This window comes from Leiobunum rupestre, chromosome 3, assembly GCF_980474605.1.
Source record: "Leiobunum rupestre chromosome 3, qqLeiRupe1.1.hap1, whole genome shotgun sequence".
NCBI classification, from domain to species: Eukaryota; Metazoa; Arthropoda; class Arachnida; order Opiliones; family Sclerosomatidae; genus Leiobunum; species Leiobunum rupestre.
Genome location: NC_143386.1, coordinates 41,024,017 through 41,040,352, shown reverse-complemented (window position 1 = coordinate 41,040,352; position 16,336 = coordinate 41,024,017). Strand labels below are relative to the sequence as shown.

The 16,336-nt window shown below is 36.2% G+C and overlaps 1 protein-coding gene across 7 annotated transcripts in view; it reads right to left on the bottom strand.

Annotated features, from left to right (window-relative positions):
* LOC149951791 (cell adhesion molecule Dscam1-like) overlaps positions 1-16,336 on the bottom strand; it is a 228,817-nt gene that overhangs the window by 187,925 nt on the left and 24,556 nt on the right. For 6 of the 7 annotated variants that reach the window (XM_090168207.1, XM_090168208.1, XM_090168210.1 and 3 more), the window contains exon 1: positions 8,963-9,042. The exons of the other annotated variant lie outside the window; for it this stretch is intronic. In XM_090168207.1, the coding sequence (XP_090024333.1) occupies positions 8,963-9,023 (61 nt within the window). In that variant the 5' untranslated portion in view covers positions 9,024-9,042. Of the gene's footprint in view, positions 1-8,962; positions 9,043-16,336 lie in introns of those variants that run through there. 7 annotated transcript variants of the gene reach the window in all.

Here is a 16,336-nt window from a genome sequence, read left to right as displayed (position 1 = left end):
AACAGCCTTTTGTTTAGTGACTAAAATATTTTTGACAATTTTAAATTTAAAAGTAATTAAGTTATTACGTTTTAATTCGGAGCCCCGGAGCTAAAAAAGTTGGGCAAGCGCCCTAACTACCCTTTAGTTAGGACCTTATATCTCGTTAACTATTAATATTATAATTACCAAAATTATTTTAAGCACTAGAGGAAGGTTCAGCCTAATAATAAAAATATAATTCAATTATGTAATTGTTAAAACAAAAACGTTCAGGTTGAACGAAAAAGAGGCTTTTACTGTATTCTTCCACCTTAAAAACAGGGTGCCTCGTCGAATTTACTCTTATGTCCAGGGCTTTTAGTAGTAAAACGTCATCGATACGTCACCCGTGACGCGGCAGCAACATAAAACCAGAAGGCCAACTTTATAGAAAGGCCTATACTAGAATACTACAATACTAATAGAATAGAAAATCTCCTTTAAAAAAAGATATCACAACGCGTGTAATTGAACCCGCTGAAACCGCATCCTGTGGGCTACAGTCCCAATGCATGAATATTGACATTAAGTTCACTTCGTAATGCAACGGCACTAGTACCTTTAATTATTAATAATCTTCTATGGCACTAGCTCCAGAGCTGTATAAATATCTCCTTCCTTTAATATATTAGCTTGTCTCTAGCATAAGCCGATGTTGAAAGCCCGCCCCAACCGGTTACAAGTGCGTTTGCCCTCTGCAGCAGACAGACAGACAACAGACACATTTCAACGACGATTTGCAAGAGTCTGGTCTCAGCCAGTCGTTTTTGTTTCAGACAACCGAAGAACGTTCTCATTCAAATAAACCACCACTCTACTTAAATTCACCACATTAAAGTTGTATAATATTCTTCAATTCCATTTTAATTTAAAAATGTTCCCGAGTTTCAAAACGTCGTATCTTGATAAATAAATTTATGAGAAAATATCGATTGTAGTTGTATTTTTCCTGAAAATGACTGAGTCCTTTTTTCCGGAAAATTTTCCGTATTTCCCCCAAAAAATGGGAAACAAAAAAAGGTTTTAATTCTATGATTAGCCTATTATTGTTCGAAAATTTAAATTTCGTTGCATTTTTTCGCCTCATTTTGTCGAATCCAAAAGTAAAACTAAACCTCTAGACTAGTCGAGGATAAAACCCTTAAAAAGTAACATATGTTTAATTTTTTTATTTTTCCGATATGCGGAAAATTTTCCGGAAATTTTTCCGCATTTTATTTTTCGAAAAATTAACAACTTTAATTGAAAAATCCAAAATATGGAGAAGCTCATTATCTACAAAATACGTGTTACGAAATGAAAATGTTCATAAAGGAGTATGGTAATGAAACGTGAAAATTCTTTGGCAGCTTTATTCTTAAAAGGGAACGGTCAAGCTTTAACCAGTTAAATAACCCTATAGCCCGTTAAAAACTAAAATTTATGGCGAAAACCGCATCAAAAAATATTGAGTGGTTAATTTTTAATAAAATAAAGAAATTTCGGGAAATAGAAAAGCGAGCGTCCGCCGCGACACCTGGTGAGAAGTCGGTGTTTTGCACGTGCGGCGCGAACCAGTTTTAGGTGCCCTAAGCTCAAATTGCGCGAATTTAAAAGTTAGGATAGTTCGGAAATTGCTCATACGGGGTTAGGGGCGCTGGCAGCAGCCCCAAAGATGGCCGCGAAAATTCAAACCAAACACCTGGCGTTATTTTTCGTTTCAACTTTTTGGGCCAAAAGCTATTTTTTCCAGCCAAAAAAAAGGTACGTGTTAGAATATTGAACGTCTTGTTAATCTTTTGATATGGAAATAAGGTCATATTTGGTAAAGCTTGGCCGTTCCCCTTTAATATATTTGCTGTTAAAAGATAGGCAGGATTTTTGGACACTTTGTAAACCATCAAACTTCGAAACGTGATATTTAGGCGACTTTCGAACATTTTCTTAGCGCACTGGCTTACAACTGCATCTGTTTACACCAACTTAACCAATAGAACATTTATGAATGACCCCCTATATTTTGACCCCGTGGCTGGCTTCGGTCTTTCTGATATTCGCAACCACCGCAATACCTTTCTGCGAACTTCTTCAACTCTTTCCAATTTTGGAAGAACTAATGTGGACCCCGTAGTGGCCCTTGTCCCCTTTGACCCCCTGAAGGTTTAAAAAGGGTCAACGTGCGTGTTTTTCCCGCTCTCCCCTCGTCAACGACGTCAAGATGCTGACCGGTGGTCTCCGCTTCGAAGCCGACTCCAGTTGTTCCAGTTCCATCCCGTAAAGTTCGGTGTCAGCCGGCGTTGAGTTCGCGGAGAGGAGCTTTGGAAGTTAACCCATCGAACTAATCTCATCTAGATTCAACAACAGTCGTAAGAAGAACAATTTCTTTAACCGGAGAGCCATGCCACTCGATTCCCCAAAGGGACAATATCTTTCACTCTTTGATTTTAATTAGTCATATAAGTAATAAGTAGCACCACATCCCCAAATATTTTTCATTAAAATGCAATTAACTTTATTTCTATCAATGTCGACACTTTTATTTCTCAATGTTACGTTAAAAAAATTAAATGGATTACAATTCTATTAATTCCTTTCTAGTCATAAAAAGTGTCACACACTTTTAAAGCTTAGAAGACCCTCGTATGTCATTGCTGTTAGTGTCAAGCGCTACTAGCCTAGTCAATGTGACCTCAAATATCCCAAGGCCCAGGACTACAACATGACCTAATATACCTGAATAGTTATAGTTATGTCCAAAGTTACCTTCAAATCAGTTAATGTTTACTATATCTAGGCCTATTCCACATTTTAGTCGATAATAAGTAAACCTCTTTTATCGATAAAATAAATCCTAGTAATAAGTATAAGCTCCAGTGAACCCGGAATTCTTTTCACGAACTGATCCGATAAACTCTCGGTAAACCTCGCCCACTTAGTTTAGACAAAATCAGTCCTAGTAATAGGTATAAGTTCCAGTGAAAAGCGAAAACCCGGGATTCTTTCACGAACAGATCCGATAAACTCTCGGTAAACCTCGCCCACTTCGCATAGATAAAATCAGTCCTAGTAATAGGTATAATTTCCGGTGAAAAGCGCACACCCGGGACGAGTTATTCTTTTCGCGAAAAAGACTCGATAAGCCCTCGAAAATACCAGTTATTTAATTCGGACTCGCAACAATATTGTTTCTTAGAAGAAACTAGGTTAAAGTGATATTATTAAGGAAGGCGGCAGTCTGTTTTTCAGCCCCCTTTCGCTCAATTCGGAGAGGCGAACGTTCCCATCTTCCGAGTCAGTCCGTCCGTCCTGAGCGGGTTTGGGGTGGCTTGTTGAACACGGCCACGCAATTAGGGAGCCGGTGCGCTACTTTGCATGCGGATAGAATGGCCCAAGCGAGCGCCCAAATTCGTTTAATAATAAGTTTGGCCCGACTCGAAGGCCTGACTATTCGGTAGAGAAAATGGCAAATTATCGCTTAAGGTAGGCCGTAGCATTAGAATTAATGGAAAATCCTAGTTCCGCAATCCGCGCAGATTAACGCGTTCCAAGTTATGAACGGGGAAACGTACAGACTGCTACGATGCTTTCGTCAAGGTAATTGGCGAGCGTTGTCGAAGGCTTTGGTTCATCTAGTGACGTCAATACGTACGCGGATTTAAATCGGGCATCTACTCGGGGTTTTGCGAAAAGCTCGTGAAACTTGGGTAAATATTTCAGTTTTAATATTTTTGTTAAACAAAGATTGTTATTTATCTTTGCCTTAAAATCTTCCTCTTCGATGTCTTCTCTGCTAAATATATATAATATAATGCGTAATAAATATTATGTATATAATATACTACATAATGTTTATAATGTATATAATTATGCGTAATATATATATTATCATAAGTAACTTACAATAAATAAGTATAACACTTCCTATTGCTTTAATGCTAATTTTCTAACCGAACCTTTTTTCGGCACTGATACTCTCTTCAAGCTGTGACTTGGACTCACGACTTACCGTTTTGGATGACTACGTTTTGATAAAAATTTAAGCCTAATATCGGAGAGCACGTTCTGGAGTCGCGAGGGGCTTCGGCTTGGTTTTGAAGCCCGCGTGCGAATCACGCGTTGTAAAAAAAAACATGAGCTCGTGGCGCCGAGAAAAACTTTTTCAATTTTTATCATTTTAGCTGAATATTCCGCCTATCTATTGGAAACCAGATGTTTCGGCTTAGCGGAAGTCTCGCGTATTTTAGACACTAGAGGGCTCTGCGCTGAGAAAGCATCTTGATTACGAAATAACAATGAAAATCAGTTTGGTTGTAAATCTCGTTAATTGTCATACTTATTGTATTATGTTTTTTATGATATTACGTATATAATAATGCCTATAAAAAGAGAAGCCTCTAACTCGCCCAAAATCGTGAAACGACTCGTTTTCGAACTAGAGGTATTCAGAGGGATACAAATTTCTTAAAGCGATATGTGGCCAGAAAATATAGTCCTCTCGATATATTCATACCGATTAACTTCAGGTGTACAAATCAGCTGTGAAATCACGTAAATTTAGTAGCTTTAATAACTTTAATCAATTAAATATTGAAATCACTTGAAATCTGAAATCAGATGTACAAAATTTCTAACATCGGATTGATTGGATAGCCCGTCTATTCATACGCGAGCAGTAGCGGAGAAAACATTTTAAAAATTCAGACGATTCTTTACATTTTAGCTCGTATAATCAAAGAGTATAAAAACTACGTAACCTAGAGATATAATGACGGTCGAAAGCAGTAAAGGAAGTTGTAGCGACCGGGGGGGAAGGCACTCAGTGAATTTGCGCTTCAAATTTCGGTACCGCAGCGCCACTACGGCAGTATTTAGTACAATAAATAATAAAACCGGAGAAAAATGGCAGTTACGGTGTTGCGGAGGTGCTAAATTTGGCATTTTGGATATTTAATTGTCTAATATCTGTCAATTCAAAAAAAGTGACAGTAATTGGTTACTGTTTCATGATTTTTTTAGTTAGAATTTGTGGATTCGTTGTTTCGGTGTTTATTTTCAAAAAGTGAAGAATAAGTCGTTTGTTCTCTAACGTTGCCAAGTCCTAAAGCTAACCAATTCCTTAAGGAATTTTCCAGAATGTTGAACTAAATCAAAATGATTGCCACTTAAAACTGCCGTAGTGGCGCTGCGGTACCGATATTTGAAGTGCAAATTCACTGAGTGACTTCCCCCCCGGTTGCTACAACTTCCTTTACTGCTTTCGACCGTCATTATATCTCTAGGTTACGTAGTTTTTATACTCTTTGGTATAATTCCCATAGGATTTTGCTAGGGATTTTAAATTTTGAGAGACTCGCCTCGTTTTGATTGAACTTGGTAATTTCTACATTATAAAGGTAATAAATGTCAAAACTATTATTTTCTATCATAAATATGCATACTAATGAACAATAATCGTGACTCTGAAGGTGATACCTCCGTATAATTTTCTCAATACGCGTTGAAAAACCTTAAGCCTTGCCCGCCTTTCGCGTTTAAACTTTTAAACCAAGGATGATCTATACCTACGTTTCAGGTTTGCCAACCGACGCGACGTTTTGGAGAGCAAACTACATTTTCGTTACAAAGACTAAATATAGCGCTCACGCTAGTCCTAGGTTGTGTTAATTTCTCCTATTCTCCTTGTCGAAAATATTAAGACGTTTCAAAAGTTTTACATTGGCTTCTCTTATTATAGACTTCTATTAATATATTATTATGTATATAATATAATACAATAAATATTATAGAATGTATATATATCTTCTCCGCTAAATATATTTAAAATATAATGTTTAATATACAAGATAAAATACATAGTATTTAAATTAGCCTTAGCTAAGCTTCTTGGAAATAGAACCGCTTCTACATGTATAGTGTATTTGCATGGCGTATAGTGTTTTAAAACTAGATTGGCGCTCCGATAATTATTGCAATATTATCCATTAGCAAGGCTAAGCTATAGGCCTGCTTGGGGAGGAGGGGCAAATGATAGTCCTTCGTATAATAAACGAGTTTGAAACGAGGCTAGGCCTCTAATTCACCCCTTTCCCTCTGCCGCTGTCCGCGTTCTGTAAAATTCAATCTAGCTGATGATAAGAACATTACGACCTAGAAGCCTTCTCGCAAAGTATTCCGTCACGTGGTTCAAATTAACCAATTAGACTGATTGGGGCTTGGTTCTGGGGCTGGTTACCCCCTACCCCCTTCGTGATGATGGTGGTATCCTGGTATTAAAGGTAATTAATTATCCCCGGGTTCGTCTAATTGTTTGGCTCGATAGATAATATAAAAACATCGGGGGAGTTTGTACGTTTGCAAAAGCGATTGCGTTAGTTGCGAAAATAAGTGCGAGTTCTTTTTTTTAAAAACATAGAATTTAATTTTGAAACGGTAGAAATATTTGGAGTACATTTTTGTATTTTATATACCGCGTTATCATACGTAACGTAATCATTCATAAGTATGACTCAGTATAACATTTATACACTTATTAATATTTGAGTGACACACAAAAGGTGTTTCCATAAAATAAAATAAAAATTTAAAGGTGTAAATTTTTTTCCCCACGTCACGATTTTAAGCTTTTTACTACTTAATTGGCACGCGCGTTTAGCACGTGGAATTCGAATTCCAAAATTTAATTACTATATTTAGTGACGTAGTAAAAACATTTACGTAATTTACGTCAATTCAGTGAAAAGGCTTCTTTAAAGAAAATACCTTTATGTCATACTTGTGAGTGATTTTTCAAAACTAACTTCACTAACTTCCCTTTCTCCATCTTTAAAGTTGATGACGTCACGGAGTTGGAAGTGACGTAATTTACGTTATAACCCGTGAACAAGGTTTCTTTAAAGAAAATACCTTTATGTCATACTTGTGAGTGATTTTTCAAAATTAACTTCGCTAATTTCCCTTTCTCCATCTATAAAGTTGATGACGTCACAGAGTTGGAAGTGACGTAATTTACGTCATAACCCGTGAACAAGGTTTCTTTAAATAAAATCCCTTCGACTGATGCTATTTTCGGAAGTCTCTAAAATTTTTAAATGGAAAATATATTTATTATATCTTAGTCGAGCAAATTCTGGCAAGGTTTCATTTTGGCTGTCGGCTACTTCTTCTTGACCATAAACCCAGTTGTTTGTTTTGCTTACAAAATGAAGCTCTCGAATTTCCCATCTCATTTTTTTATTTTTATTTTACGATCATAACGTTCTGCTTAATTTCAATGAAAACGGCGCCTTCTTTTGCATATATGCAAATTTGGACGGTATCATTTACCCTCATAAATCGGAAAACCCGCCCCACCTTTTTGTTTCATCTTGCCCGAAACCACCTCGCGAATAAATTTTTAATTAAATAATAAAAAATGGATCTGTTAAAAAAATTCGATTTTTCCACGATGTCTTTTTATAACTTTAATATCTAATTCCTTCGTTTCGAGGACACGAAACCGACTGATATTATTGGCTTAGATGACAGTCTAGTTTTTAGACGTACAAGCTTTTTCCCGTCTATCACAGGGTTCATACAAACCTGGAGAACCTGGAAAACCTGGAAATATCAGTGAAACAGATTCTTTCGAAAAAATCAGGGAGATATCAGGGAAATTTTAAATATTTAACGAAAACCTGGATAAATCAAGGAAATTCGTTTGAGTCTGGAAGCGCCTCAATAATTATATATAATTTTTTCGATTAAACGAAAACGTACGGTGCTTTAGCACCTGGAAATATCAGGGAAATTAATTTTCCAAATGTTGTATGAACCCTGTATGAGAGGATATCATAGTTTATTTATTTAAAATGACATTTCTTATACGTATATTGTCTTGGTATATGATGGAAAATCCATGTATTTATAATCTATTTCTCGTTGACTGTTGAAATGGCCCAGGTACACGATTGAAGGCTCGAGTTACGAAGTATTTTTCGGCAAACTACAGTATCGTTATTCCTCTTACCTTTAGGACCCCCTCAGGGGAAAAAATATCGATTTGAATTTTTGGTGGAGTCGTATAAGAAGATACTGTCTCTTTTATTTTGGGTTTATTGGAAAATTCTCAATATTGGTTTTTCTATTACATTAATGGGGTGTAATGTCTTTTATCATTCAAGAAAGTAAATTTTAAATGAATATTTAAAAGATTAAAAATGTAATATTTTTATATGAAAGTTACTTAATTTAGGCTTATATTTAAACATAAAAGGCTTCACAAAATACACATATAGCACAAAGATAAAAAACTTAAATACACTTCTGATTAACCTAAAGCAGTTATTTTGCCCATTTTAAGACCATTATGATAATAATCTCTTAAATTAAAACTGATCTTGACAAAAAATATAACAGAAAGAACAAATTAGCTGTACGCCTGGAAACGATCATCCTTTGACCAGCTATACACGAGGACTTTTAGGTTAGTCGCCTTCCAGGGGCCACGATTGCATTTTTTTAAAGACTCTTTAAAACCGATTGCGCTTATAAATTGTGACAATATTTTATCAAATAATTAAAATTTATATTAGGTGCTATTATAAAAGGTTCTTAACTAACAAATAATATTTATAAAAGGCTATGAAAATCTCCTAATCTTAAAGGTACACGAGAAAAAATTATATAATTTCTTCCTATTTTGACGCTTGAAAATAGCGTATAATAATACGGAAAATCTGAAAAATTTAATTTTCCGCGTCGAACTGTTCCAAGCAGATATTTTCCGCTTACGCTGGGTAAACTTGCTGAATTTGACATTATACGCTACTCGTGACAAGTAATTATATTTAAACGTAAGCCGATTTTGAATTTTTGCTTAACGCACTTTATCCACGCTTTACTACCAAAGATAACTTACCCAAAATCGGTACAAATGTAACGTATAACATGCTCGAAAAAAACAGGGCTTAAAAATGGAACTCACCAACGAGGAGTAAAAACAGAAGACCCAGACGATCCACTCGACGTACCACATTCAACCACATCTTGGCATTCAAAACTGTCTCAAGCAATGTGTTTATTTGGCAACAAGCTGAGAGGCGAAAGATTCGTCGATAGCAGTCCGCGCTGCGTCGACCGTTGTCCTTTTAAAATCGTAGACGAAACGCGCGAATCATTATACTTTGGCAAAAAAACACACGTGAATGGAACCCGAAGATACAACGAGATGTCTATACGTCTCTATATGGAAAACTCGATGTCCTCGCTACAACCGTCTTCTTCGACGTCAGCCCGTCGACTGAACGGTTCCTATCCTGACCCAGGTCTAGTTACTGCCTGCTTCGTCCGTCGCCAAATTGCGAAGAAGAGCCGAGCGGAGCTCTCTGGTATCGAGGCCAGTGACCAGTCAGACGAAGCGCCATCTAGCGGGCAGAAACGGGCAGAGCGCGCGCGCGCCCTCCAGCGACGGTGGCTGACGGGTAGCTCCCCGCCGACTTTGTATATTCCGATAGCGCGAGTGGCAAAAAGAGAGGCAGCGCCTAATTTAGCAAAAGGATCGCGGTTCACTGTAATCCAGCCTTAATACCCCGGTTCGTTTATATTGGATTTAGAAAAGGGACGCTTGGACTACGAAGTTGATCCCGAATGCTACTGCCCGACTTACGCCCTCCTCCTCCCCCTCTTTGACCGATTGGTGGTAAAGTTTTGTTTTAGTGCGTGGTGATTATATAGGGGGGGGGGGGTGTTTTGATGGGTGTTGTGTGACGCCCGGAACCGCCGCTTTGAAGGGCGCGTCAATTTATTGTAATTACGAGCGAGGGTGTCGGTTTTTTTAGGTACCTTAATTTTGTCCCACGGGAATCTTTTCCGCGTGAAGCGAGCGGACCGTGAAAGGTTGACGTAATTGTTTGCGGCTATTGATTGGGGTTTTGTGTTTTGCGGCCACGTTTGGCCAATTTAGAGCTGTTTATCGGCGATTCTTCGTCATTTGGGAGGTTTATTGAACGCACTCATACTGCATTTACTTTGCTAAATAAAGTCCAACCCGAAGCTATAATTACGTTCAGTCGCATTGGTAACTAAATATTTTATAAAATATCCCTTAATTATGTTTTATATTCTTGAAGACTTACATACTTCATAATATATTCCATAAATATGAATAGTAGTATTGGTACCTTTAGACTCAAATACTTCATAATATATTCCGTAAATATGAATAGTAGTATTGGTACCTTTAGACTCAAATACTTCATAATATATTCCGTAAATATGAATAGTAGTATTGGTAACTTGTGACAGCTAGATACTTCACAAAATATCCCGTTATTGCGTCAAGTAGTATTAGTAACTTACTGAGAGCTAAAAACTTCACAAAATATACCGTAATTATGAGAAGTAGTATTTGTTACTTAAGAGAGCTAAATACTTCACACAAAATTCCGTTATCTCAAGTAGTATTAGTAACTTATGAGACCTAAAATCTTCTCAAAATATCCCGTCATTATTTCAAGTAGTATTTGTAACTTATGAGAGCTAAAAACTTCACAAAATATCCCGTTATTATGAGAAGTAGTATTTGTAACTTATGAGAGTTAAATATTTCACAAAATACCCCGTTATTATGAGAAGTAGTATTTGTAACTTATGGGAGTTAAATACTTCACAAAGTACCCCGTTATTATGAGAAGTAGTATTTGTAACTTATGAGAGTTAAATACTTCACAAAATACCCCGTTATTATGAGAAGTAGTATTTGTAACTTATGAGAGTTAAATACTTCACAAAATACCCCGTTATTATGAGAAGTAGTATTTGTAACTTATGAGAGTTAAATACTTCACAAAATACCCCGTTATTATGATAAGTAGTATTTGTAACTTATGAGAGCTAAAAACTTCACAAAATATCCCGTTATTATGAGAAGTAGTATTTGTAACTTATGAGAGTTAAATACTTCACAAAATACCCCGTTATTATGAGAAGTAGTATTTGTAACTTATGAGAGTTAAATACTTCACAAAATACCCCGTTATTATGAGAAGTAGTATTTGTAACTTATGAGAGTTAAATACTTCACAAAATACCCCGTTATTATGATAAGTAGTATTTGTAACTTATGAGAGTTAATTACTTCACAAAATACCCCGTTATTATGATAAGTAGTATTTGTAACTTATGAGAGCTAAATGCTTCACAAAATATCCCGTTATTATGTCAATTAGTACTAGTAATTTATGAAAGCTAAAAACTTCACAAAATATACCGTAATTATGTCAAGTAGTATTATTAACTTATGAGAGCTAAAATCTTCTCAAAATACCCCGTTATTATGTCAAGTAGCATTAATACCTTATGATAGTTAACTATTTAACAAAATAACCGTTGATTCTAATATTTCTAACTTCCTAAGAACTAATTTTCCCCGCTAGGAGGTAGGAACTTAAAGGAGGGTTTGCGTTAAATATTCTGGCAGACCAAAGGCAGGTTTTCGGGCTATTTCAGTAGCGCACCTAGACGGGTCCCCCTCCATAAAAGCTTGGAATTACAATGTATATTGTAAATTTATTTTCATCTCGCCCTCGGAGTCCTTCTTTAAATAATTTCATTGTGAAAGTTATTATTTAACACCCTGGGGAAAAATGGATAAGTTAGCTCTCTCTTAGAGATGAAATATTCAAACGGTAGACTAGCTTAACTTTTGAAGTACTTGTAAATATGGCCGTAAGCGATGCTCCGTCTACTTGGGGAGATCGTTTAAGACTCCTTAAGCCAGTTAAATGTATTTGCATCATTGCATGGCTCGAGAAGGAGATTGTATTACGGAAAAGATAAGACTGGAAGAGGATCTACTTCAAAGGCTTCATTTGGCCGCCAGAAACGGATTTAGACTCCAGCCTTATAATGTTTATTTTTTATTCCCTTTCGTATGTGTCTGCAATTTTTGCCGGGTTTCAAATATTTTTAGCGTGTACTAAATATTTAACGCTTATATATTTAACCTTAAAAAACTATCGTGTGCGACGTAAGAATAGCCGCTATGATTTTTTATCTTATCCACATTTTTTATTTTACCTATAATTTTTTAATCTTATTCATATTTTTTTATTTGATCTATAATTTTATTTCATTTTATCCTAATTTTTTATTTTATCCATAATATGTTTGTGTCACTCTAATTTTTAATTTAATGCTTAATTTTTCTTATGTTATTCACAATATATTTTATTTTATTTTATCCATAAAAGTTTATATTTTACACAAAGTTTTTATTTTATCCACAATATTTGTAATTCACACTTTTTTATTTTATCCACAATATATTTTATTTTATCCATAAAGATTTATAATTTGCACAATTTTTTTTTATTTTATCCATAATTTTTTTATTTTATCCATAAAATTAAAATTTTTCAGCTATTTTCTCATTCTCAATTCTTCAAATAAATTTTTATATCAGGGTCTATACAGTATACAGCACACATTTTCGATGTAGAACGTATTTTAACAAGACGATGCCTTCAGAATTAAATTATATTTAAATAAAATTTAATGTAATTAAAATTGAAAAATTAAGTTAATATATTTAGTCAACATTGACCTAGTCCAAAATATAAGTATAAGTGAGAAGAAGACAACGTTTCACATCGTTATTCGCGGTACATTAAGGTGGTGCTTACTGCCTTGGGTATTAGCCTAGCTGATTATTGTTATTATTATTATTATTATTATTATTATTAAGTAATGAGTTGAACACATTTTCCAGAATAGATACTACTTTCGTAAAAGAGATCTTATAAGCTTCTGATACGACCAATTTTGTTCGCTAAATTGCCAAAACTTCTCTTGGAATTTGAGAAGTAACAGTTTATAATTTAGCTAAATCCGTCTGTCAAAATGGAATGTAGAAATAGCTTTTTTTCCCCGTGAAGTGTGTAAAATGAGGTCTTACAATGAATTTTAAAGTCGTGTTTCTCTATATACCGTTTATATATACGAGTAAACGTTTATCGTTTTAAGAATACTTTCTCAAGTGAGGAAAAAATACTATTATTTAAGACGTTACGTTTTCCAGGAATGACCCTTATGCGGCTGTATATTCGGTCGTGACGTTTTTCCCTAAAATTGACTCGAACCTTGATTTCCTTCGATTTGGAACCTGAGTGAGAGAGAAAGAGAGAGTGAGAGGGAGAGAGAGAGAGAGAGAGAGAGAGAGAGAGAGAGAGAGAGAGAGAGAGAGAGAGAGAGAGAGAGAGAGAGAGAGAGAGAGAGAGAGAGAGAGAGAGAGAGAGAGAGAGAGAGAGAGAGAGAGAGAGAGAGAGAGAGAGAGAGAGAGAGAGAGAGAGAGAGAGAGAGAGAGAGAGAGAGAGAGAGAGAGAGGGGGAAAGTGTGAGAGAGAGAGAGAGAGAGAGAGGTAATGGAGCGAATAACTCCGGTGAAGCTCATTTTTGCAAAATACCCAATTTCACACACCTGCACATTTCCCACAGACCCCCCCACACACTCTCTGCCCCCCTCCTAGTTTCAAAAGGAGTAGATTCTTATGAATAAATCGAATGAATAAACCCAAATGGAGTTCTTAGCGTGGTGTACCTCCTCGATAACTTCATTTTTACCCAACTACTCTCTGAATTATTTAAGATCTTCCTCCCTTATGGTGGGATTTGATTTGGCCCTTCTATCGTGTTCGGGGGGCTGTATTATTGCCTCTGACGTTGCCCCCTGGCCTACTTTTCAAAAGCAACTCTTTCCAATAATAGTCTGTTTCAGAATTATTCATCCTAGATCTTTTTAATCCTTTACGAAAGTTGTAAGCCCCTTTTGTTTCTTATAAATATTCCGCTATTACTCTTTTAAAAAATATTTCGAAATTTTGCCCTTTGAGAAGACTTAGAAATGTAAACTTCATTAATTCTTTTATCATATTTTACTAATTATTAATCCTGGCTCTTTTTTACTCCTTTACGAAAGTTGTAAACCCATTTTGTTTCTTATAAATATTTAAAAAAAACATTATTACTTTTATCATATGTAATATAACAAGGATAAGTATGACATTTTTAATGGTCCCAACGCTAATAAAGAAAACCACTTTCCATTTAAAATATTTTTAACGAACTTCCGAGGGAATTGTGGGTAGGCAGGGTCGGCGCTACGAATTTCGGGCCCCAGGTAAGCGTTCTCAGACCCCGGCCCACCCCTTAAATTGTTTTAATCCAAAATTTGTTTTTTTTTGGAAATAGTCAGAATATTTTAGTTAGGCACCCGGGCCGGCGGGCCCCTTTCGGAGGCCCGGGCCCGGGGTATTTTTGCCCCGCTTACCCCCCTAACGCCCTGGCCAGGGTAGGAAAGGAGAACCTGCTTGCCTATTACGAGAGTCTGTGCAGAACCCATATTATCCTCCTTTTACACTTTTACAAAATGTTTCGGCAAAGTGGCGGTTCAGGGTTCCACACCTTAAACTAATTTATTTAATTATGAAGTTTTAATTATTAAATCGGTTTTGAAATAAGAAAAACGTAGTTCCTGAGGATGAACAGAACAACTAGAATAAAAAAAGTATGATAATATTCAAATCTAAATTTAAAAATGTTTTTCGGACAAGGCTTAAAATTAATGTATCTTCCATTCCAATGTAGGTCTGCTTTGAAGGTAATTTTCAAAGATGATTTAGGTTTAGCAAAAACAAAGCTTCAACAACCTTTAACGCAACACTTTGAACCACCCTGGACACTCATTTAACAAAATTAATTTAAATTAATTATATTTAATAATAGTAAAACGATAAGAGATATTTTATGTATATCGTAAACAAAATATGACAACATAAGAAGCCGACATTCATAGACCAATGAAAAAAGGTTGATAGTTGTAAAAATGAGCCGTAAGATGTCGCTACTATCATAAATATCAAGTAACTAGGCTAAATAACCCACATTTTTAAAATACCTTCCACGTGAAAATTAAACAAAAACTGGCATAAAATTTCTTTACTAGTCTATTTTCGTAAGCTCGAGGCACTTTTCGGTGAGATATAATTTCGTGTCAAATCGCAAAATTTCTGATCAACATTAGCAATATCGATACTTCCTCTCCTAAGGTATATTTTATATACTTCTGGTAGTCTAAAACTTCTAAGAAATACAAATCCTCGACTTTACAAATTATCATAGGAGATCTTATAATCTTCGTGTATATTTCCAAATTTACCCTCTAAATTCCAAGAAGAATATCTAACAACAATTAATATAATTCGCGACTGTCGTTTCCTAGAGTTCTCTCCAGAGGGAGTTAGTTGTCTCATTTTTAGTTAGCGGCGTCGAAGGGAGGGGAGGACCCGAGGGAAGAGCCTCAGCCGGCCGTTTCGAACTGTATCTTTCTCCCCTTGTGTGTCCTTTGCTTTACGTGATTAAACTATGGCAACGTCCTAATATATTCCCAGTAAAGGGTCTCTCGTGATTCCCATCGCTACCCTCTAATATCGAGCGACGCAAACTGTGCCCTCACCACCACCTATCACTACACTACCAAGTAGGAAACTAACCGTGTATAAGCCTCCTCCGAAATCTTTCCGCGGCTTCGGATACTATTTGAAAAGAGAGTCGAAACTTCTCGGAAGATCGCGAGGACTCCTAAAGCCAATCTCTAAAATGGAACGTCTTTAATCCCAGGACTCTTCCTTAGAAAAAAAATTGGGAGGAAAAAAAATAAATGGAAAATAAAACTTCAGGGAGTTGAAATCCATGAAAATATTTTTTCTTTCTCAAAAACTCTCCTGGGAGCGGGTGGAAGCGGCGTAAGTAAAGATAAACAAGACAAGACGTCTGCTAGGGAATTTTCGCCTTAGAACTCCGTGGGCTGGCGCGCGTGTCGAGATTGTTTTGATTTTGTTAGCCGTATCGTCTACTAGTTGTTGATATATATCTCTTTTGTTTCTGGGGATTTATTATTGTCCCACCCGCTCACTTCCGATTTGAGAAGGAGGAATATATGACGATCTCGCGCGCGAGTTTGCTGTTTTTATTGAGGACGCGCCACCTCGTTTTTGGCCGTATTTTGGAAAGAGACCTTCCTTTTTTAGCCCGGAGCATCGTGTAAGAAATATACGCTCCTATTATAGCCCGGAGCGGCTTCGATCAAACGCCGGGGGTACGATCGCTATTTTTTAAGGGACCTTAACTCTCGCGTGAGTCTCCCCGGCTGAAGAGAGCTTATGGAATAGGGATAGTGTTAGCGTACGTCGTAGGCGGTGCTTTTTTCCTTACTATTATCAAAAATGGATTTATTTATATTTAGACAGAATCAAGCGACTTTTAAAGCCATTAATTCAGGTGGCCGGGTTACAATGCGTAGGAGG